This window comes from Kogia breviceps, chromosome 4, assembly GCF_026419965.1.
Source record: "Kogia breviceps isolate mKogBre1 chromosome 4, mKogBre1 haplotype 1, whole genome shotgun sequence".
In the NCBI taxonomy this organism is placed as follows: Eukaryota; Metazoa; Chordata; class Mammalia; order Artiodactyla; family Physeteridae; genus Kogia; species Kogia breviceps.
Genome location: NC_081313.1, coordinates 50398578 through 50422233, shown reverse-complemented (window position 1 = coordinate 50422233; position 23656 = coordinate 50398578). Strand labels below are relative to the sequence as shown.

General features: G+C 35.1%; 1 protein-coding gene across 8 annotated transcripts in view; it reads right to left on the bottom strand.

Annotated features, from left to right (window-relative positions):
• Window positions 1–23656, bottom strand: part of RNF180 (ring finger protein 180) — a 299183-nt gene that overhangs the window by 257106 nt on the left and 18421 nt on the right. For 6 of the 8 annotated variants that reach the window (XM_059062298.2, XM_067031022.1, XM_067031024.1 and 3 more), the window contains exon 2: window positions 11593–11727. The exons of 1 other annotated variant lie outside the window; for it this stretch is intronic. In XM_059062298.2, coding sequence (XP_058918281.1) covers window positions 11593–11727 — 135 coding nt within the window. Of the gene's footprint in view, window positions 1–11592; window positions 11728–23656 lie in introns of those variants that run through there. One more of the 8 variants, XM_067031025.1, reaches the window with a different exon arrangement.

Here is a 23656-nt window from a genome sequence, read left to right as displayed (position 1 = left end):
CAATATACAAATTCAACTCTATTTCTTTAGATTAGTCACAAGAAATTGTAATGGGTAACTTATTAAATATCAATTATAATAGCAGCAAAAACATGGAACTTAGGAATAAATGTAATACAATATGTATAAGAGCTCTCCATCATAAACTAGAAAACACTGCTGAAAGAATTGAGGAATACATAGTGGTGTGTATCTCAGGAATGAAAGATTGATATAGCATTCAAAAATCATTCAATATAACTCAATATAGTAATATAAAACAGAACAAAATTGTAGAAAATATTTTGATATACATGGAAAAATCATTTGATAAAATTCAACATCCATTCATAATGAAAACTTAGAAACTAAAAATGGAAGAAAACTTTTTCAATCTGATAAAAGGTATCTATGAAAAACCTTTAGCTAAACTTATACTCAGTGGTGTAAGATAATTGTTTTACCCTAAGATTGGGAACAGAATGTCTTCATTCTCACCTTTCTAGTCCACATAGTATTTATGGTCCAAGTCAGTACAGTATGACAAGAAAAAGAAATAAAAGACATACAGATTAGAAATCAACAAAACGATGAGATACATCTTCACACCCACTTAGGATGGCTATAATAAAAAAGAAAAATAATGAAATAAACAGAAAATGGTAAGGATGTGGAGAAATTGGACCCACTGTACATTTATGGTGGGAATGTAAGTGGTGCAGCCACTGTGGAAAATAGTTTTGTGGTTCCTCAATAAGTTAAACATTGAATTAGCAACTGGCTTAAGAATTCTACTCCTGGGTGTATATCCAAAATAATAATAAAATCAGGTGTTCGAACATAAACTTGTATAAAAATGTTCATAGCAACACTACGGAAAATAGTCAAAAGGTGGAAACAACTCAAATGTCCATCAACTTATAAATGTATAAACAATATGTGGTAGATCCCTATGATGAAATAATGTGCAGTCATAAAAAGGGATAAAATACTGATACATGCTATAACATGGATAAACCTTGAAAACACTATGCTGGGTAAAAGAAGCCAGACCAAAAGGCTGTATCTCGTGTGTACTAGATATCAGTAGTGGTAAATTTTATGTTATGTGTATTTTAGCATAATTTTAAAAAATAACAAAGTAACTTTTTTATTCACAGACAACACAATATAAAGAAACTACTAAGAAATTCATCATAAAAACTGTTAAATTAATAAACACAATTTCAGTATAGAATGTCAATATACAAATTTCTGTGTACCGCATTTCTGTAACAACAAACAATGGGAAAGTAAACATTTAAAAATACCACTTAATATAGTACCAAAAAAACATGAACTACTTAGGTATAAACTTGACACAATATATACAAGACTTGTCCACTGAAAACTACAAAACACTATACAGAAAAATTAAAGACCTAATAAAACCAAGAAATATACCATGTTCATAGATGTAAAGTTTGATATTTTTAAGATGTCAATTGCTTCCATATTAACCTATAGATTCAATACAACCCAATCAAAATCCCAGCAGGCTTATTTATAGAAATTGATAAATACATTGTAAAATTTATGTAAAAAATGCAAAATGACCTAAAACATCCTGAAAAGTTTTGCAACACAATAAGAAATGTAGAGAATATACACTATCTGATTTTAACACTTATAAGATCAATGGAATAGAGTAAAAAAATAGATCTGTATATAAATTTAGTCAATTGTTTTTTGGTAAATATGCCAAGATAATGAGAAAAGATAGCCTTTTCAATAATTGGTGCTGGAACAACTGAGTATCCATATGAAGTAAAAAAATAATAATAACAAAAATAATAAAAATGCTTACCACACACATGAAAAACAAATCAAAATGGATCAGGATCCTAAAAGTAAAAGCCATAATCACAAAATGTCTAGAACAGGAAAAAAATCTTTGAAACCTGGGGATAGGCAAAGTAGTCTCAGGACACAAAAACATTACCCATAAAGGAAAAAAAAATGATAAACTGGATTTCATCAAAATTAAAACCATCTACTCTTTGAAAGTCATCACTAAGAAAATGAAAACACAAACTGCAAACTGGAAGGAAATTTTTGCAAAACCTGTATCTGACAAGAACTTTTTAGCCAGAATATATAAAGAATTCTTACAACTAAATAAGAAGAAAATACAATTTAAAAAATGATTATAAAATTTCAACAGACATTTCACAAAAGAAGCTATACTAATGTCTGATAATCACATGAAAAGAGGCATAACAGTCACTGGAGAAATGCAAATTCAAACTATAATGAGACAACATTACATATTTATTACAAGAGCTAAAATGGAAAAAAGAAAAGAAATAAAGGGAAAGAAAAAAGCAAAAAGAACTGGAAATATCAGTACAGACAAAGAAACAGAGCAACTGAAACTCATACGTTTTCAGTGGGAATGCAAAATGATATCGTCATTTTAGAAAACAGTTTCAGTTTCTTAAAAAGCTATGCCCACACTTATCATAGAACCAAGCAATCCCTAGTAGTAACCAAGAAAAATAAAAATATAGGTCCACATAAAGATTTGTAGCTCAAAACTGCAAACACATAAAATGTCCATCAACAACTACAGCATCCATACAGTAGATAAACAACTGTGAAATGTCTACAATGAAGTAATACTCAGTAATAAAAAGGAATGGACTACTGATATATGCAACAATATGAATCAATTTCAAAAACACTATGCTGAGCATAAAAAGCCAGACATGAAGGAATATATGCTCTATGATTACATATATAAGAAACTCTAGAAAAGACCAAATGTCGTTACCTCTTGACAATGGTGGCGGGTACACGAGTACATATGCATTTGTCAAAGCTCACTGAAATGTGTATTTCATTACATATAAATTATACCCTTGGGCTTCCCTGGTGGTGCAGTGGTTAAGAATCCGCCTGTCAATGCAGGGGACACGGGTTCAAGCCCTGGTCTGGGAGGATCCCAAATGTCACGGAGCAACTAAGCCCATGCGCCACAACTACCGAGCATGTGCTCTAGAGCCCACGAGCCACAACTACTGAAGCCCGCGCACCTAAGGCCTGCTCCACAACAAGAGAAGCCACCACAATGAGAAGCCCACGTGCCACAACGAAGAGTAGCCCCCGCTCACTGCCAGCTAGGGAAAACCCATGCACAGCAACGAAGACCCAATGAAGCCAAAAAAAAAAAAAAAAAAAAATTATACCCTAATAAAACTAACCCTAAAAGTTAGCAGTGTAATTCTACCTAAATTTACTTTGTGAAGAACAGAATTAATCTTGTAAATGTCAATACTTGTACACATTAACCCCTTCCATTAGGAGCTGAGAGCTATGCAGATTAATTTAACTAATGAATTCTTAAAAAGGCTCTCATAGAGAATACAAAGTGGAATTGACAAATACAGCCTTCTTTACTTCATTATTAGATCCGAAATTTTTTTGGACTTTTCAAGGTTCTGTCTATCCATGAGCTAAATAAATAAATATTTCTACATTGGTATAAAGAATAGAATATTATGTCAAAGTAAGTTAATGGCAATCAACCTATCAAGATTTATTGGGTCATTACTAGACACAGTGTTGACCATATAAAGGGAGTAAAGAAACTTACTTATATGCCAGGGACTGTGTTTTACCTTAACACGTATTATCTCATTTTACTATTTCATTATGCATATTCCATTACTTCATTTAATCAGATAAAGTGATCATGATATTTAGTCACATAAGATTGATCACTGTACTAAGAAACCACTATCTGTTATAAATTCTAGATATGTTTTATGAACATGAGAAAAAACACTGGAGTCATATATCTAGGTATGTAAAGGAAATTTTACAATGTACATATTCTTCTTATTTTTACCAAGTAACAAGCATTTGTACTGTGCTACTACAGCCCAGGCTCTCTTTGAAAGGTTTTATTATTTTACAAATAAGGAAATTGAACCAAGAGAAAGTAAGTAACTTTTATGTAACTTGTCCAAGGTCACACAGTAAGTAGCAAAGGAAGGATTTCCATACAGGCAGTCTGGCTTCAGAGCTGAAGTCACTAAGCTTCCACTGTTACTTCCTATACCAAATCAATACTATCTTTTATAGGGCAATCATCTTTCTTACATCTTTAGCCTGAGTATGTTTTAAGGCATGATACTACTATTCTTCCAGAGGATTACAAAAAAAGCAAAACAAAACAAACAAAAACTGGAAGCATAACTTACTTTTATATTAACCATTTATGGTTAATTTTAATGTACAATGTTAGTACATTAAAAACAATGTACTAACTTATACAGAAGAAAGGTAGGTTTAGAAAAAATTCCAGTTGATTCTGATATGCAGCTCCCAAACCAATCTCCCTGATTTGAGAACTATTAACATAAAGCAAGCACATATTTTTCTCTAAATATTTGAAAGTTAAACCATTCTCATGCCAACAAAAAAGACAAAAATCAGTTACAGCAATTGATACTGGTGGACAGAGCATAAAAGGCTGGGTTAAGAGTGTATAGTATTGTTTCCCTTTCTGAACATTAGATATGGCAAACAAAGAAAACGAGGATAAACACAGAGGCCTCAGTTATACATGAGACTGCCAACTATTTCAACTGTAATTACACACACTGTCTTAGAAACATAAATATATATGATATTCATATTTACTTCCAATTTAATTTTACAGGTAAAATAAGACATCAAACTATAAAGTCTACAGTCACTTAATTTTTTAAAAAATCACACAAATATAAGTGATAAAACAAATTTTAATGGATGTATTTTAAGATAAATGATTGAACGAAGCAGGCTCATTTGAGGAATTTAAAGGCTTTAAAGTAGTGGCATCAGGTTATCTCCTTGGGAAAAAATAAACAGAAAATTAGAAAAACTATATTATTAGGATTTTTAAAACCTTAATAGACAGAGTTTTTGTGTCTCAAGTTTATCATGTGAGCAAAGGAGAAAGTGAAGGAAGAGAAGTAACTAACAGCCAATTTCACTTAATACTGTCAGAAAAATGTTGACAAAATATTTTGTAAATGAAATCTTTTATTCAAGCAGTAGGGGGAGCTAACGCATTGTTATTGATATTGCTTTTTCTTTAAGGGTAGGGAATGTTTTCAGTTACTGTGTACAAAGAGAACTTCTTTAATTTTAAAATTACAAACTGTATGCATTATCTTTTTGTCATTTAATGATTGTTAAGAGTTTTAATTGAACAGAACAGGTTAAATGTAAAAAGGTGACATAACAATATTATATAATTTTTGAAAAATGTTTAACACTAACACGTTTCAAATGTTACTAATAACATTCCCTTAGCTAACACATTAAAAGTTAGCCAACTATATTTTTAAAGTAATATAGTTTATTTAAATATTTGCAGCTATCAGCTATAAACACTACAGGGAAAAAGGTCAGGTAATAAAAATGTCATTTAGATTAACATAATTAATTAAATGTTTAAAGGGTTATAAATATAAACGAACCAAATCCTATTGGACTGCCTATTGTAGGTTGAGAACGTACTTCAAGGGTGAAAATTTTTTTTACTCAAAAGTCAGAATGAATAAAAAAGAAACTGAAAGCCTCATTTAAAGGCGGACCATTCCCTGCATGTATTCTTGCTACCTAATTTCACGCTTTCAAAATTGCCAAAATAATTTTTTAAAAATTCAAAGGTCATGTCACTCCTTTTCACTGACTTTCCAGCTTTTAGGAAAAAGATCAAAGTCCTTAATTTGTCTTGCAAGACCATAAATGATCTAACCAACACCCATCTTTCTAGCCTCAAATCTGGCCAAACTCTCTTTCGATCTCTGCCCTCCAATCATAGAAATCTTCTAGTTCCATGGAGATACATCACATTCTTTCCACCACAGGGCCTTTGAATATGCTGGTCCCAAAGCTTGGAGGTCCTCTGTCTCGTACTGTCCTGGCTACTCATCCACCGTATCTCTACACAAGTCGTTTCCTCAGAAAAGCCTCCCGCTTACAACAACAATCCTATGTCCATGTCCTATCTATGGCTCCCTATATGTTTCCTTTTTTTCCACTTACACAGCTAATAATTTAATATTTATGATTGAACACTATCCTGAAAGTTTCACAAGGACAGAACACTTCTCTTCTGCTCTTCATTGAATTTCCAGTGCCTGTCATATCTTAGTTGATCTGAGCTAGCATAACAAAATACCACAGACTGGGTGGCTTAGACAACAGACATTTATTCTTCACAATCCTGGAGGCTGGAAGCCTATGATCAAAGTGCCAGCATGTTCAGGTACTGGTGAGAGCTCTCCTCTTAATTTGCAGATAGCTGCCTTCTTGCTGTATCCTCACATGGTAGAGAGAGAAAGAGATCTCTCTCTTCCTCTTCTTATAAGAGAGAAAAGAGATTTCTCTCTCTCTTCTTCTTACTGGATTAAGGCCCCATCCTTATAACCTGATTTAACCTTAGAAACCTCCTAAAGACCTATCTCCAGATACAGTCACTTCGGTGGTTAGGACTCACAGCTACAATGAACATTGACCAATGATTTCCTCTTTGCTAAAACCAAAGCATACTTTTAATTCTCATTCAGAGCCTCTACATTTGGCCATGCAGTTTGTATGCTATTTCAAATCTGGGGGCACCTTTCACAGATTAGTACCCTCTAGAATTATGCAGTGTACAACATGCACATTAAGGGCAGTATCTGGTTTTCTACGTCTCGCTACAATGTTCAATATTACTAACGAATCCCTCCTTCTGGAAGATATTCATCCCTTGACTTCCATAACACCGTATCCTGATTTTCAATCCTATCTTTCTTACTACTCTTTTTTTTCCTACTTTGTGATTTTTTTTTCCTGTCCATATCTTAAATGTTCCTAGGCCCTCTTCTTTCTCACTCCATTCACACTCTGCATGGTGATCTCATCTGCTTTCACAGCTTGACTCACCACTTAAATGCTGATGACTCCCAAATCCACACTTTCAGTTCAGATCTCTGCTCTGAATCCCATATCCATAGAACCAGCAGCCTTCCAGAAATCTCTTTTTAAATGTCCTTTTAGGCCACATAAACTTGACGTGCCCCAAACAGTGTCAAAACAGACTAAGAAGTGAAAGCGGAGGATACCACCTCTGTCGCAACGCCCACCCCGCCAGACTTCACAAACGGAGACCAATTTTGTTATTTTCTGGTTTTAGGGTTTTCATTGTTATTTTTTGCTTTTGGTTTTGGTTCTGGCCCACATTTCATGTATCTCAGGGCTGAAGGTAGAGTAGGAGTCCCCTTTTGTCCCTGTGGACATTGTAGACTGTCTCAAAATTCCATTCTAAATTCCCAGTCACATGCCTTACCATATGCCAGTGACTGGAAAACTAAAGCTCAAATGTCCCAGATTCCCTTACAGCTCAAGTTCTACACATGACCTAGCTTTCCCCAAGCTGATACACTGTTCAATATTATGAAAGTAGAAGTGATGAGTATATTTGTGCTGTTTCTTCTAGCAAGCTTGGTTTTGAAGGTACTTAGTCTGCGGCAAAAGTTAGTGATTCCAACGTCCAGTTCCTAGTTTTGTGGGGACTAAGAGGCAGTGTGTGAGACTTCCATTTCCTGGCATTAGTCAGGGCTAAACAAGTGTGGTTGTGGAACCAACAGCTGTGGATGCTATTTCCTCAGTTTCCTGATCCTTTATGTTCTTCTGAGGGCCATTTCACACCTGCATGGGGTGAGGAAGACAGGAGACAAAGTCCAGGATTTGCTCAGGGTCAGGAGACTATAAGAGGGAACTCCTACATAAAGCTGGGTTATAATATCAGTATAAGGGTGAATGAGAAATAAACCTGTTGCTCAGAAGGACAAAGAAGGAAAGTTGCCTATCTCAACTTTGGTATTCAGTAGAAGGAAAGGAAAAAATCTTCTCCTCAGGGTACTGAAGAATTTCTTAAACAAAAAGTACAGAACATAAAGGAGATGATTAGTAAATTTATCTATATTATTTTACAAATTCTGTTCATCAAAAGATACCACAAAGAGTGAAATACAAGTTATATAAGCTGGCAAAAGACATTTGCAATACAATAACCAACAAATAATTAGTATTCAGAGTACATAAAGAGCTTCCAAAAATCAAAGCTACATAATAGAAAAACAGGCAAGGAAAAAAAGACATTTCACAGAAAACACAAACAGCCTTAAACAATGAAAAGATGTTAAATGTTGGCAAAGATGTGGAATCACAGCAATGTTTAACTGCTGCTCATGGGACTGTCATTTGAAAACAACTTAGCATTGCCCAGTAAAGGTGAAGAATCACATATCCTGCAACATACAACTCCATTTCCAGTAATATACTCCTGCCTATTTTTGTCAAGATATGGACAAGTACCATGGCTTGTAAGAGCAAAACAACTAGATTTAACTCAATAGTAGAGTGAATTATAAATTGTGATATATTAATACACTGGAATACTACACAAAAGTGAAAAACTGGAGCTGCACTACATGCTGATATTAAGTAAAAGCAGCAATTCCCAGAATACCCACCTATGTTCTGATTTCATTTACAGAAAGTAGACTAACAAAACACTTCCAGAAACAAGAAAAACACTTATTTTATACACAGATACATTTTAAATTATATTGTTAAATAGGTAATAAATTAAGATGATTTGGTAGGTGATAAATTTAGCATTCTTTCAGCATAGCATCTGATAGATTAATTTAGATTCCAATATTTTATTTTATTGTTTCCTTTAATTAAAACAGATGCTTCTAAGTTCATCTTTAATATTTATATCAAATGTATATATTTATAAATGTAAAATATGCTTGTATAGTTCAAAGAAATACTTAAAGAGAAGCAAATACCAATACACCCACCACCCAGCTTAATAAGTACAACATTACTACTACTTTAGAAGCCCCCTCAGGATCCCTCTCTAACTGTATACTCCTCCTTCCCCCTAGACTTAACAATGATATTGAATTATTCCTCAAGCAGGTTTTTAACAGGTTTTATATATGTATGTTTCATTTTATATGCATATAATATATATACTTTATATACATTATTTTATATAAATATAAAAATATTTAAATATATTTATGTAAATATGCATTTTATATCTATTATTTTTAATAAATATATTTTTATTTTATAAGTTAGTTTCAATAATTATTATATATATTTTATTATGTATGTACATAAACATTTTATTTTATATATAAAACTACAGTGACAGAAAGCAAATCAGTGGTTGCCAAAGGCTGGGCTTGGAAACGGCAAATGGGCCTAAGAAAACTTTCTGAGGTAAGAGAAAGATTTTAAAACTTTTATAACTGAATCGTATTCTTAAAATAAATAAATTTTATGGTTTACTAATTATACTTAAAAATCTGTAAAAAAAAAAAAAAATACATACATAGATTTCACAATCTCCTTTGGGAAGCCTCTGTGACTAGCCCAGGCAACATTTGCTTACATTCCTCTGTTACAGTACTTATCAAATCAGGCTACACTGCTTGGCCTGTTTTCAACTACAGTTTAAAGCTCCTAGAGGACCAGAATGTTTTTTCAATCCTGTATCACTCTCTTCTACAACCTATCCCACTACATCCTAGAGCAGGGCAGTGTTTGAACTTCTCTTGCTTATTGAGAAGGTGTGACACTGCATAATACCCTGATGGAGGAGCAAAGGCAGTAAAGAGAGTGTGGGGTGAGGAGCACAAGCTCAGGACCCTCACTGTCAGGTTCAACTGTAACTGCACTGCTGGTAAAAGTGTAATCTGAGGCAATTTATTTAATCTTCTGTGCCTCAGTTCCCTTATCTATAAAATTGAGATGACAGATTATCTCCTTCAAGATAATCTATCCTTCTATCCTTATACTATAAGGAATGAATAATATAAAACATTCAAAACAATGCCTACCTAATAAGCATAAAAAAAGGTACTGGACATCATTATCACTAGGAAAAAGCAAATTAAAACTATAATGATATACCACTATACATCTAGCAGAATGTCTAAAGTTACAAAGTCTGAAAATACCACCTGTAGACAAAAGGTGTAGAGCAACTGGAATTCTCATCACTGCTGCTGGAAGTGAACATTCACTTTGGAAAACTACTAGCAGCTTCTAAAAAACTTAAAATACACCTACTCTATGACCCCCCCCAAATTCATTCCTATGTATATATCAAAAAGAAATAACAAAACACAAACACATAAAGTCTTTTACAAGAATACTAATAGCAGTTTTATTCATAACCCAAAACTAGAAATTCAAATGTCCATCAGCAGAAAAAATTGATAAATTTTGATATATTCATAAATGGCATACTACTCAGGAAAGAGGAAGCAAACTATATAACACAAAACATAAATGAGCCTTTAAAACATTATGCTGAGCAAAATAAGTCAGGTGCAAAAGAGTATATGCTATATGATTCCATTAGAATGAAGGTCAGGAACAGGCAAAACTAGTCTATGGTGATAGACATCAATATAGTGGTTGTCTTGTGAGAGGGGAGTATTGCCTGGAAAAGGGCAAAACAACTTTCTGAGGTGATGAAAATATTGTATATCTTGATCTGATTCGTAGCAGGGCTGAAAAAAATTTATCAAACTGTATACTTTTTTTTTTTACTCTATAAATTACACCCAATAAAATACTCAGCATGAAAAGATTTTTTCCTCCAATTAAAATGTTTTTTCAGTTTTTAAAAAATGTTTAAAAAAAAGTATCTGACATGTAGTAAGTATGCAGTTAAAGTCTTCCACTATTATCAGTTCAAGCTGGCTAATCTGTTAGAGTGGATAGGAAATAATCATGATCAAATGTGGCTGAGGAAAAACTTAAAACAAACAGTCTCTCAAAGAAAGGGAAGAAAACAATTACATCCACTCTCTCTGCTGAATTGAGAATTCCCTGTAAAGTGCATGGATTACTATCTAGTTTGGACCTCTTTGATACTGCCTCTTGCATATTGCTCTTAGAGAAGTTTAGGGATTTTATCTGTTTTTTTAAAAACATTTACTTTTACCAGGACAATCAATTAAATGCTTTTAAATATTATTCAGGTTTTTCTATTGACTTTTAAATTATACATGAACTTTCCCTTTTAGGCCCATACTGAATACCATATATATAATATGTGTATATATATATATATATATATATATATATATATATATATATATATATATGTTTATATATGTATAATATATGTTTTTACATACATATAAAAATACTTTTTCTATTTTTAAATATGATCTTGAATTTAATTGTGTGGTGATGACTAAGGTTCACTCATGGTGGGGATAAAATAAACATGGACTATTATCTTTAACCTATGATTGTAATCCTGCACTTAAAACTGTAAGGTCATGTTAATGTCAGCAGCTAGAGGTAAACTTAATTGTAACTGTGGAAGGTGGGATGCCTTTTGAATACCACTTTGAAATGTTTTTAGTGGATCAGGTAAAATAAGGTAAAAGCTAAGTCAGGTGTGGAGGGATATGTGTGCATGTGTAGGTGTGCCCCCAGCATTCCTATACTAGGAAATTATTTGACGATTATACAGTTAGCAATACTCACCTCAGTCACTTGATTCTCAAGACATTCCATGAAACAACCAGAACCTGCTATGCATTTTCTACATTTCCAACAACGAAGAATACTTATTTCTTCTTGATTATGATTTTTAGTTATCAATTCTTTACTTCTCTTCATCTGTGGGAAAATTAATGCATTTTTAGAATGTTAAACTGTGTCAGATTAAACTTGATTTTCTAAACCCTTTGAACAGCATTAGCTACATGAGGACCAGAAAGAAGAGAATTATCATTTATTGAGGTACCTACTAGTCTTAGGCTAGGGGTGCTCTATAAACCATATCCAGGATTAATTCTGATAATGATGCATTATATTAGTGACTACCAGCTTCTTTTATTTTTGCAGAACACTTTGTCTATTTATTTCCATCTGTTCTCACTAAAAGTGGTAAAAGGTAAGAACAGTTAAATAAGTTACTCCAGTAACTTTAAAACTCATAACAAAGAACTATAAATATTCTTATAAATAGGATGTTTTGAATAGCCACAGCATTAAATTTTAAATATAACAGGATTTACTGAGTTGTAGTTAATTCTGTGAAAATTAGAAGTAATTACTTCACACAGGTCAGAATGGCCATCATTCTGGAGAAAAGGGAACCCTCTTGCACTGCTGGTGGGAATGTAAATTGATACAACCACTATGGAGAACAGTATGGAAGTTCCTTAAGAAACTAAAAATAGAACTACCATATGACCCAGCAATCCTCCTATTGGTCATATACCCAGAGAAGACCATAGTTCAAAAAGACATATGCACCCCAATGTTCATTGCAGTACTATTCACAATAGGCAGGACATGGAAGCAACCTAAATGTCCATCAACAGGAATGGATAAGGAAGATGTGTACATATGCACAACGGAATATTACTCAGCCATTAAAAGAAATGAAATCCAGTCATTTGTAGAGACGTGGATGGACCTAGAGACTGTCATACAGAGTGAAGTAAGTCAGAAAGAGAAAAACAAATATCACTTACTAATGCATATATGTGGAATCTAAAAAAAATGGTATAGATGATCTTATTTGCAAAGCAGAAATACAGACACAGACATAGAGAACAATCGTATGGACACCAAGGGGTAAAGGGGGGTGGGATGAAGTGGGAGATGGGGATTGACATATATACACTATTGATACTATGTATAAAATAGATAACTAATGAGAACCTACTGTATAGCACAGGGAACTCTACTCAGTGCTCTGCGATGACCTAAATGGGAAGGAAATCCAAAAAAGAGGGGATATATGTATACGTATAGCTGACTCGCTTTGCTGTACAGCAGAAACTAACACAACATTGTAAAGCAACTGTACTCCAATTTTAAAAAATTACTTCAAATTAATGGGAAAAATTCTGTATCCTAAATGCATTAATTTCTCTTGTATATTGTATTCAGTGGAACAGTTAATTAACTATACTACATCTTGTGCTATGTGCAAAGACTTAGATAATAAACCTACCAATTTTTTAGTCTATTTTTATATTTGAGATTTTATGTCAGTATTGTGATTCAGACCAATTTGGGAAAACAGTTTCATACTAATAAGGATTCCAAAATAGGTGCAGTGTATTTAATAACCTGCCTGGTAACTACTCATTATAAAGAAAAGAAATGTTAATTTATTAAGTTGTCCACAAGGGCCTGCCTAGCTCCCTAGCCACATTTCCTCATTTGTTAGATCTTTAATATTTCATTTATTCAACAAACATTTACTGAGAGCTAACCATATGCCCCACAATGAGTCAAACTCTGGGGGCACAAAGATGAGTAAAACTTATTTTCTGTCACAGACCTCACTATGCTATAGATCAAAAGTTGTCTACCCTAGCTCATTAGAATAACTTGAGCAGCTTTACAAAATATTGATGCCTAGGCCAGGCCCCACTCTTAGAAATTTTGACTTATTCTGAAATGGGGAGGGAATTAGGAATGGGTACTTTTTATTAAAAAGTTACCCAGGTGATTTTATAGTGTGGTCAGGGGGAAGACCGGCTGTGTTAATACACAAACAATTAACTAAGATGTAACAGCTGAAGGGACAAGAGAGGGAACATAGATGGACTTTAACCAAATTTAAAGGAAGGATTTGAAGAATTCTGCCTGGAAGGGCACAGCATGCCCCTCTTGCAACCTATCTAGCTCTGTCTCACCTTCAGGTGCTAGGCAGCAGTTCAGTCTCCACTGACATCTTCAGAACCCATCCTTAGCCCAGTTGCCACGCTACTTAAGCTTTGTCCTCAATGATCATCAATAATATCTTAATTTGCAAGTGTCCTGACCTCCCCCTGCTTTCATCTTTGTTAATGCTACCCTCCTTAGCTTCATTAGCACTCCTTTCATCTCTCAGTAGTCTTCATAGCATCTTCTATCCTCATCTCCCTTTTAAATACCAATGGTTCTCAACCAGGAATGGGGATTGCAGGGAGGGATCACATCGGAATCAACAAAGGAGAAATTCCATATCCACCTATGTCCTCCCCTTCCCTGAGATCCATACACACCTCCCCAGTTCTCCCCTACCCTCAGGGTTGTTCCAAGCCCTCTTGGAGTGCAAGCATGTAGTTAGAAAAAGCCCTATTGGTGATTCTAATAAGCTTTCACTGAGAATCACTGAGAATTACACTCTGTGTGACAACTCTTTTATGGCAATGATTTTTAAATCTATACATCTAGTTTGATCTTATTCCAAAGCTCTAAGACCAATATTTTCAAATTCAGAATGTCAAATGCTATCTCTACATGAATCTCCTTTAGGGCCTTCGTAGTGGCTGTTCGCTGTCTACCCTGTACGGTAGCCACTTGTTAGATGTGTTATTAAGCACTCGAAATGTGGCTAATCTGAACTGAGATGCACAGTAAGGGTAAAATATACACTGAATTTTGAATACTGTGTAGAAAAAAAGAATGTTAAATATCTTAATAGTTTTCATATTTATTTCATGTTGAAGTCAAATTTTTAATATACTGAGTTAAATAAAATATATTGTAAAACTTAATTTCACATTTCTTTTTACTTTTGGAATGTGGCTACTGTAAATTTTTAAATTACATATCTGGCTTCTATTATACTCCTACTGGACAGCACCTGTCTAGACCTCCTCGCCCCAGGTCTTTGCATGGTTGGCTCTCTTCTCATCATTCAGAGGTCAGCTCACATTCATGTCCTCATAGGTATGATATAAGAAGCACCTGGGGAGTTTATTTAAACGTATGTCACAGGGCCGCAGTCCCAGGAATTCTAATTCAATGTTTCTAGGGTGGGATTCTGCATATTTAACAAGCAACTAGGTGATTCTGTAACAGGTGATCTGAAGATCACACTCTGAGGGACAGAATACAGTCTAAGCTCCATTTGCAACAATATGGATAGACCTGGAGAGTATTAAGCTTAGTGGAATAGGTCAGACAGAGAAAGACAAATATGCTACCACTTATATGCGGAATCTAAAAATAAAACAGATAAATGTATATAACAAAATAGAAACAAACTCACAGGTATAGAGAACAAACTAGTGGTTACCAGTGTGGAGAGGGAAAAGGAGAGGGGCAAGACAAGGGTATGGGATTAAGAGCTATGAACCACTATGTATAAAATAGATAAGCAACAAGGATATCTTGTACAGCACAGGGAAATATGGCCATTATTTTGTAATAACTTTAAATAAAGTATAATCTATAAAAATACTGAATCACTATGTTGTACACCTGAAACTAATATAACATTGTAAATCAACTATACTTCAATAAAAAAAAAAAACATACAGGACTTCCCTGGTGGCGCACTGGTTGAGAGTCCGCCTGCCGATGCAGGGGACACGGGTTCGTGCCCCGGTCCGGGAAGATCCTACATGCCGCGGGGCGGCTGGGCCCGTGAGCCATGTCCGCTGAGCCTGCGCGTCCGGAGCCTGTGCTCCTCAACGGGAGAGGCCACAGCAGTGAGGCCCGCGTACCGCAAAAACAAACAAACAAACAAACAAAAAAACATACAGTCTAAGCCTCTTAAGATGTCAAAAAAGGTCCTTTAGGTAGCACAGGGGATTCTTGCGATGGAACTGTTCTGTATCTGACTGTGGTGTTGCTCACATGAATCTACACATGTGATAAAATCGCATATAACTAAATACACACACACGAGTACATGTAACTGGTGAAATGTGAATAAAGTAGATTGTTTGAAGGGTATACAGGATTGCTCCGTGAATCTGTAATTCACAATTCACAATTGAATCTACAACTATTTCAAAGTAAAAAGTTAAAAAAAACTTTTACCACATACATTAAAAACTCAAAATTTTAAAAAGTCATAATATTTTTTACCAATTAACTGTCCTGACATACTTGTATAATCCTCTATATTTTTTCACTATATTTTTAGCTGCATACGTTTTGATTGCCTCTTCACATGACAACTTTGCAGTGTCTTCTACAAAGAGAATAAAAAGATCATTTAGTCTTTCCTCTTTAAAAAACAAAAACGCCCTTTACGTTTTTAAAATCCAACTCCTAACTAGCTCTCAAGTCTTGGTGTCCCGTCCATGAACACTCCACACCAATACTATGCAGATCTTTGTGCATTTCCCTAAAAATACCTTTTTCTGCTTTCCCACTTTCAAATTTGCTGTTTTCTCTTCCTATAATATCACTTCCTTTTCCTTTGACTTATTTAAGAAATACTTTTCATCCTTTAAGGCTGAGATCAAAATTTTCTTTTACAGATGCTCCCCCCAAAACTACACTTCCTCCCTCTTTTGTGTTCCCATGGAACTTTGCATGTACCTCTACAGTAGCACTAGTCAAGTTGTGTTACACTTATATGCGTGTATGTGTCCTATTAATTTAATGGTGAGGTCCTAAAAAGCACCATGTTCTATTCAAACCTGCATTTTTTATAATCAGATATTGTACCTGGCACCAAAATGACGGTCAACAAGTGTTTGCTGAAATCAAATCAACAAGATCTGGCAGCTCAACTTACAAAAATTCGTTTTCCCATACCAATTATTAAGTATGCCTGCCTAACCAGTGGGGCAAACCAAATAGAAGTCCTTTAGCAAGGGATGTGAGGAGCCCAAGGGAAGAAACAAAGCTGTGTTTATACATATCTGAACTTGAAAGGAGAACTGGAGACTACACTACAGTGACATATTTATAGGACATCTGAGGTGGCTTCTTTCAGAGAATTTATGCTAAAAGACGTCAAACATGGTAAATGAACCTATTAACAAAACGGTAGTCTTTGAACTGATTTGAATACAGCCTGGTTGTCGGATGCTAACTCAAAGCCATCCCTAACTCCAGCTCCCTAGACACTAGTATGGGTTCTAGAAAAGAAGAAGCTGTATAAGTAAACAACTGAAAATCCTGTTTTTTGTTGGGGTCTAAACAATTTTGAGTAGATACACTAAATAGCTTTAACACTCTGAGGACCTGGGGGCAACAACTAGAGAACTATCAAAGCAAACAGAGGAGTGACCTTGGGAAACAGTAAAACAACATAAAATGAACTTACTGCTGAACACATATGAATGTCTCACAATGCTCAGAAATACTTGGAAGGACTCCGCAGAGAGTGCTGGGTTCTGAGCCAACAAATGCAAATAACAAACTATAAAATTCTGGTATTACTGTTCATATGACTGTGGTGCAACTTACAGACTGATAAGGTCTAAGAAATTCAGGTACAGGAGTCTTCCGCTTTTCTTCCAAATCCTGTTCCTCATCTCTTACTCCAGTTCTCATCAGATCAGATACATGCTTTTTTCTAAAATGGGGTGCTCCCTTGGGCCCTAGTTCTTCCCACCTATGTCACAGTCTTTGTTATGGTAACTTTCTTAGCTCCTGCCAAAGCTTGGTCTCTCGGAGTAAGCTAGCTGCTAAAATCTGCTTGATTTTCTCCATATTGCCTGCTCATAGATTTCCTCTTGCCATACTTCACTACCTATCCTGATATTTCTGTCACTGTCTAGTATTAACACAGCATATGTAAAGTAACATTTGGCTGAGTTACACATATCTCTCAAATATTGACCTATTTCATTACAAAATATCAAAAAAGTCACATTTGTTAACATTACCACCAACCTCAGCCAAAACTTCTTTAATTATCGGGCAGTAGTTAAGCTCATAGCAGTGGATACAAGTTTTTCAAAGTGATAATTTTTGTTTAAAATTCAAATTTTATCACTTGCAACAAATACCACCAAATATCCATGTCTGAATAACCAGTTTGTCATTCAAGTAAAAATGGTGTTCTGTGGAAAGGTGGATAGTTCAGCTCTCAACTAAAACAACTGAACAAGGGCTTTTCTTCAAGACTACCCACCATCAGCATTCAGTGTACTACAGAAGTGCTTTATGCATTCTTACCATTTTTTTTCACATGGAATATTAAAAATATATGTATTTAAGATGAAAGATTTAATAAAATCAATACTATTTACTGCTTCAATAAACAAGTTTTTTAAAAAAATAAATTCATACTTATTTATTTTTGGCTGCGTTGGGTCTTCATTGGTGCGTGCAGGCTTTCTCTAGTTGCGGCAAGGGCTACCCTTGGTTGTGGCATGCAGGCTTCTCATTGCAATGGCTTCTCTTGTGGAGCACAGGTTCTAGGCTTGCAGGCTCTAGAGCACAGGCTCAGTAGTTGTGGCACATGGGCTTAGTTGCTCTGCGGCATGTGGGATCTTCCCGGACCAGGGCTCGAACCCATGGCCCCTGCATTGGCAGGCAGATTCTTAACCACTTCCCTGTCACCAGGGAAGCCCAGGTTTTTTTTTTAACTGCATGTGTATGGCAGTGAAGAATAAAATGGCTACTAATACTGTTTGTCACCACTGCCTTGATTCTGCTAAAGGAGCAGAAGTTTTACTCTCTATTGCTTTTCCATGATTAATGAAAATGTTAACAGACTAGAAAAGGCAAATAACATCTTAGTATTACCAAGAACAGTTTGACCTGATTCTCTGTGGTCCACCAGGGGGTGTGGCCCACATTTTGAAAACTGCTACTTCAGTTCAGCAAAACAGCTGTCCCAAAAATGTTGCCTATGAAAATCTTATTTTCCACCAATATCCTTTAAAATATCTAAGAAGGATAGGTGGGTCCCCATGGAGAAATATATTTATAACAAAATTTATAACAATTTATGAAATTTTCTATAAAGTCAACTACTGGAATTATAATCACAAAGACGTTTCATTCCTTCATCTGCCTTTTGCTACTTACAACTTTTTTATGGTAAAAACCAGCATTTGGCACAGGTCAAATTCTACACTCCTGGGTCTCCAAGGTTTGCTCACCTTCTTTTTATTCATGGATTTAAACTTGAGATGAAGTGGACAAAATATAAATTACTAAAATTTATCTAAAATTAGAAAATAAGAACCAAAAACACTTTAAAAATTGAAATAGACCTCAAATATCTTCTCTAAAACTCATAAAAAATAGGGGGAGGGGTCCAGGCAAAAATGATCTAACTGGCAAATTTTACCAATTCTTTAAGAAATGGATAATCTTTGTAACTTATATAATTGTGGTGGCCAGAAAATATAAAAGGAAGATGAGCTCTGCAAATAAAACATAACCTTGACACACTAACTAGACAAGGAGATATAAAACTAGACAAAGAGAGTATAAGAAAAGAAAATTACATACCAATGTACTTATGAACACAGATGATAAAAACCTAAATAAAATATTAGTCATGGAATCCATCAGTGAAGTAAAAGAATAATACATTTTAGCCAAACTAGATTATTTTCAGGAATTCAAGATGATTCAAAATGAAAAAAAAAGGCCTATTCAATATATTTTACAGGGGCTTCCCTGGTGGTGCAGTGGTTGAGAGTCTGCCTGCAGACTGGAGCGGTTGGGCCCGTGAGCCATGGCCGCTGAGCCTGTGCGTCCGGAGCCTGTGCTCTGCAACGGGAGAGGCCACAACAGTGAGAGGCCCGCGTACCACAAAATAAATAAATAAATAAATAAATATATATATATATATATTTTTTTTTTTTACAAACTGTAAGATTAAAAGAAAAATACACAGGACCACCTCAAAAGATGCAGAATAAAACTTCTGGTAAAGTTTAACATTTAGTCATGATAAAAAGATAGCAACACTTAGCATCCTAGAAACAGAAGGAAATTTCATTAACCTGATAAAGAAAGAGCTTACTGAAAACCTTAGCAATTATAATACCTGATGGTAAAACTTTAAAAGCATTCCATGAAAATTAGGAAGAAAACAGAGACAATGATGCTATTTTTCATATTATTCAGCTTTACAACACAATAAAAGAAAAGTAAATAAGAGGTATAAGGGTTGGGAAGATTTAGTAAGTGAAAAAGAAATTAAGTGCCTGTGACACCATTTTTCTTTTTTGGGCTGCAGATGTTTCCACCTTCTTAGAACTACATTGCTCATTTCTAACGTACTATTAGTTTCTCAGTCTGGGCACTCATTATATAAGTGTGCTCACGTTGTGAAAATTCATCAAGCTGTATGCTTGTGATATGTTTATTTTTCTATATGCATCTTATTTCATCAACATAACCCCATGCTTGCCTCTGTTTGAGAAGAGTGGGTAAATAATTCTCCATATGGAGAAATGTCTACAGTAACAATTTTCATCATCTGGTCCTGGTTACACAGTCAGTGTTTATGATACATGGAAGTCAAGGAATTACATTGACAGAAGGAATCAGAGATGTATTTTCCTACCTCTGCTTATAGGGGGATTACTTATCCACCACCAAGGAAAAAATGGAGAATGGGGAAGATGTAGGAATGTGTCCCTGCTGCTCTCTCATTATAAAAGTGACATATGTCAAAGATCAGCTAATATGTGGATAAACGGTCCCAGCTCCTTTCATGACCAAAGAATTGGTTAAATGCTAAAGAAGAGTCTGGAATCCAAATCCTACACAATTGGAAATGGGTCAAGATACAAAAATCCAATGTAAAGATCACTCACATAGGGACAACACTTTTGTATTTTTGTACTTCATGTAAAGAATTTGAATGTGAAGTATTCCAACTTTTCTGCCATAACAGTAAAGGAAGAAACTTTTAAGCTAGTGCTTTCCAGCAGTTTTATCATCTTTACATATCAGTATCTAATTATTTGGGCAGAGACAGGGAAGAATGAATAGGTAAAAATTAAGAGAATTTTAGGGCAGTGGAACTATAATATAGTGGTGGGTACATGACATTATACATTTGTTAAAACCTATAGAACTATACACAGAGTGAACCCTAATGTAAACTATGGACTTTAGTTAAAAATAATACATCAACATTCAATCATCAACTGTAAAAAGTGTATCACACTAAAACAAGAGGTTAATAATAGGAAAAACTGTACAAGGGAGAGGGAGTATATGAGAGCTTTCTGTATTTTCTGTGCAATATTTTTGTAAAGCTAAAACTGTTCTAAAAGTCTTAATTTAAAAATATAATTATTTTGACATATAATAGCATTATCTACTCAAAGTTATTAATATTCATTAACAAATGGGAAAGTATACTTTTGTCTTGATTATTTAAATGATTGAAAATAGTTTTTCCTTTGAAATCTGACATTAACATTGGTTTTCCAAATGTAAGAAAAACTTCTACCTTGTCAGTAAGATACATGTATTAGTTTACTTGGGCTGCCATAACAGAATACCACAGACAGGGTAGCTTAAACAATAGAAATTTATCAGTTCTGAAGGTTGAAAATCTGAGATCAGGGTGACAGAAATTTTGGGTTCTAGTGAGGGCTTTCTTTCTAGCTTGCAGACAGACACCTTCTTGCTATGTCCTCACATGGCCTATCCTCTGTGCATGTGCACTTCTGGTGTCTCTTCCTCTTCTTATAAGTACAACAGTCCTACTAGATTAGGGCCCCACCCTTATGAGCTCATTTAACCTTAAAGGCCCTATCACCAAATACCATCATATTGGGGGTAAGGACTTCAATATATGGATTTGGGAGCGAGACAATTCAGCCTATAACATTCCTCCCTCTTGTCCCCCAAATTCATGTCCTTCTCACATGCAACATATATTCACCCTATCCTAACAGTCTCAAAAGTCTTAACCCATTCCAGAATCTACTCCAAGTCCAAAGTAACATCTAAATCAAGTGTGGCTGAGACTTGAGGTATGATTCATCCTGAGGCAAAATTCGTCTAAGCTGTGAACCTGTGAAAACAGAAAATTATGTACTTCCAAAATAAAATGGTCAGACAGGCATAGGACAGACATTCCCATTCTAAAAGGGAGAAACCAGAAAAAAGAAAGGAAGGGGTGACAGGTCCCAGGCAAGTCCAAAACCTAGCCAGGCAAACTACATTAGACTTAAGGCTCAACAATAATTCTCTCTGGTTCAATGCTTTGCCTGCTGGGGCCCACTATGGTGGTGGCTCTGTCTTCTGCCCACTGGAATGGGTGGCCTCAAACCCTTGGCCATGGAAGGCAGCTTTGCCCTTGAGGCCATGTACAGGGACATGGTCTGCTGAAACTGAGAGGGTGACTCCACTTTGAATCTCAGGAGGAGACAACTTTACCCTCTGGACCTGTGTGCTCTGGGCCTATGCAGGCAGTGGCAGTCCTGCTGATCTCTGAATTATCTTCAGGGTCATTTTTCCCTTTTCTTGAAGGATAAAACATATTTGCAGCCAATTCAGTCTAGAACAGTACCTATAAAACCCAAGCCAGTCTTCTCAATTTTGACATTATTAGAAAGCCCATGTTTTATTGTATGTCTTTCCTTTTATAGAATTCATAGAATAAAATCCTGTGAAAAACATTGAGTTCAAAATTTCTCAAAAGATAAAAATCATGCTACTGAACAAGAAAGAAAAATCAAAGGTGAAATGGCCAAAGAATCTGGAGCTCCCTTATCAATTATCTATATGTTTCTTAAAAATTGGAACAAGGTATAAACAAAAAGTCTACGGAGGTAAAACTGATAAAAGTGAGGAAGGAGAAATGCATACCAAATTAGAAAATAAAACACTAAACTGAATTAGCCAATTCAGACCATTTCAAGGCAAATAATATTTCTAAATTTTAGGTTTGTTTGTTTGTTTTTAAGGAAAAGCTAATGATAATACACTACAGATAAAGGCTGCTGTCAACCTTGACTCTCAATACCATGTTACTTCACCTAAATAATGAAGCATCTATATCGCTTATGTCTGCTGAAGATTGGTTTGAAAGTAGGAGGTCTATGGATACATATGTCAATGGGAGCACATTTAATGCTGATTAGATGGGATTCCTCTTTAATGTGCAAACAAACTAGACAGGAGCTCTTACAAAGGAATGATGCCATGGAGAAAAATATAGACTGTCAGTTTTACTCTGTTGCAATGATGATAGTAGTAAAAAGTCAGAACTATTTGAGGAAATTTGAGTATTTTTTTTTATATATACACACCTTTCCTGTATATATAACGTTAACAAAAATACACTGATGTCTGGCAGGATTTTGGAGAGAATGTGTACTAAAATCAGAGAGAAAATTACTTGCAGAAAAGGAATATTCTATTACTGATTGAGAAATCCTGCCCATACCCCCTGGGCCTTATATTAAAGATGTGTATATGGGCTTTCCTGGTGGCACAGTGGTTGGGGGTCCGCCTGCCGATTCAGGAGACACAGGTTTGTGCCCCCGTCTGGGAAGATCCCACATGCCACGGAGCGGCTAGGCCCGTGAGCCATGGCCGCTGAGCCTGCGCGTCCGGAGCGCCTGTGCTCCACAACGAGGGAGGCCACAACAGTGAGAGGCCCGCATACCGCAAAAAAAAAAAAAAAAAAAATGTGTATATACTTTTCTTTGCTTAAAAACACCACGTTGCATTTGTAGCCATGAGACTGAGGCACAATTTGTCACCTAAAGGTTGTAAACTGGAAGTGCTTGGTAGATTATGTCTCCATGAAATAAGAAGCAGTATTTCTCTTGTATTATAAAGAAATATTCTCAGTGTAAAAGAAATCTCATTGTAATGTAGGACACAGTAACCTCAGAAGTCATCCATAAATGTTTTGCAG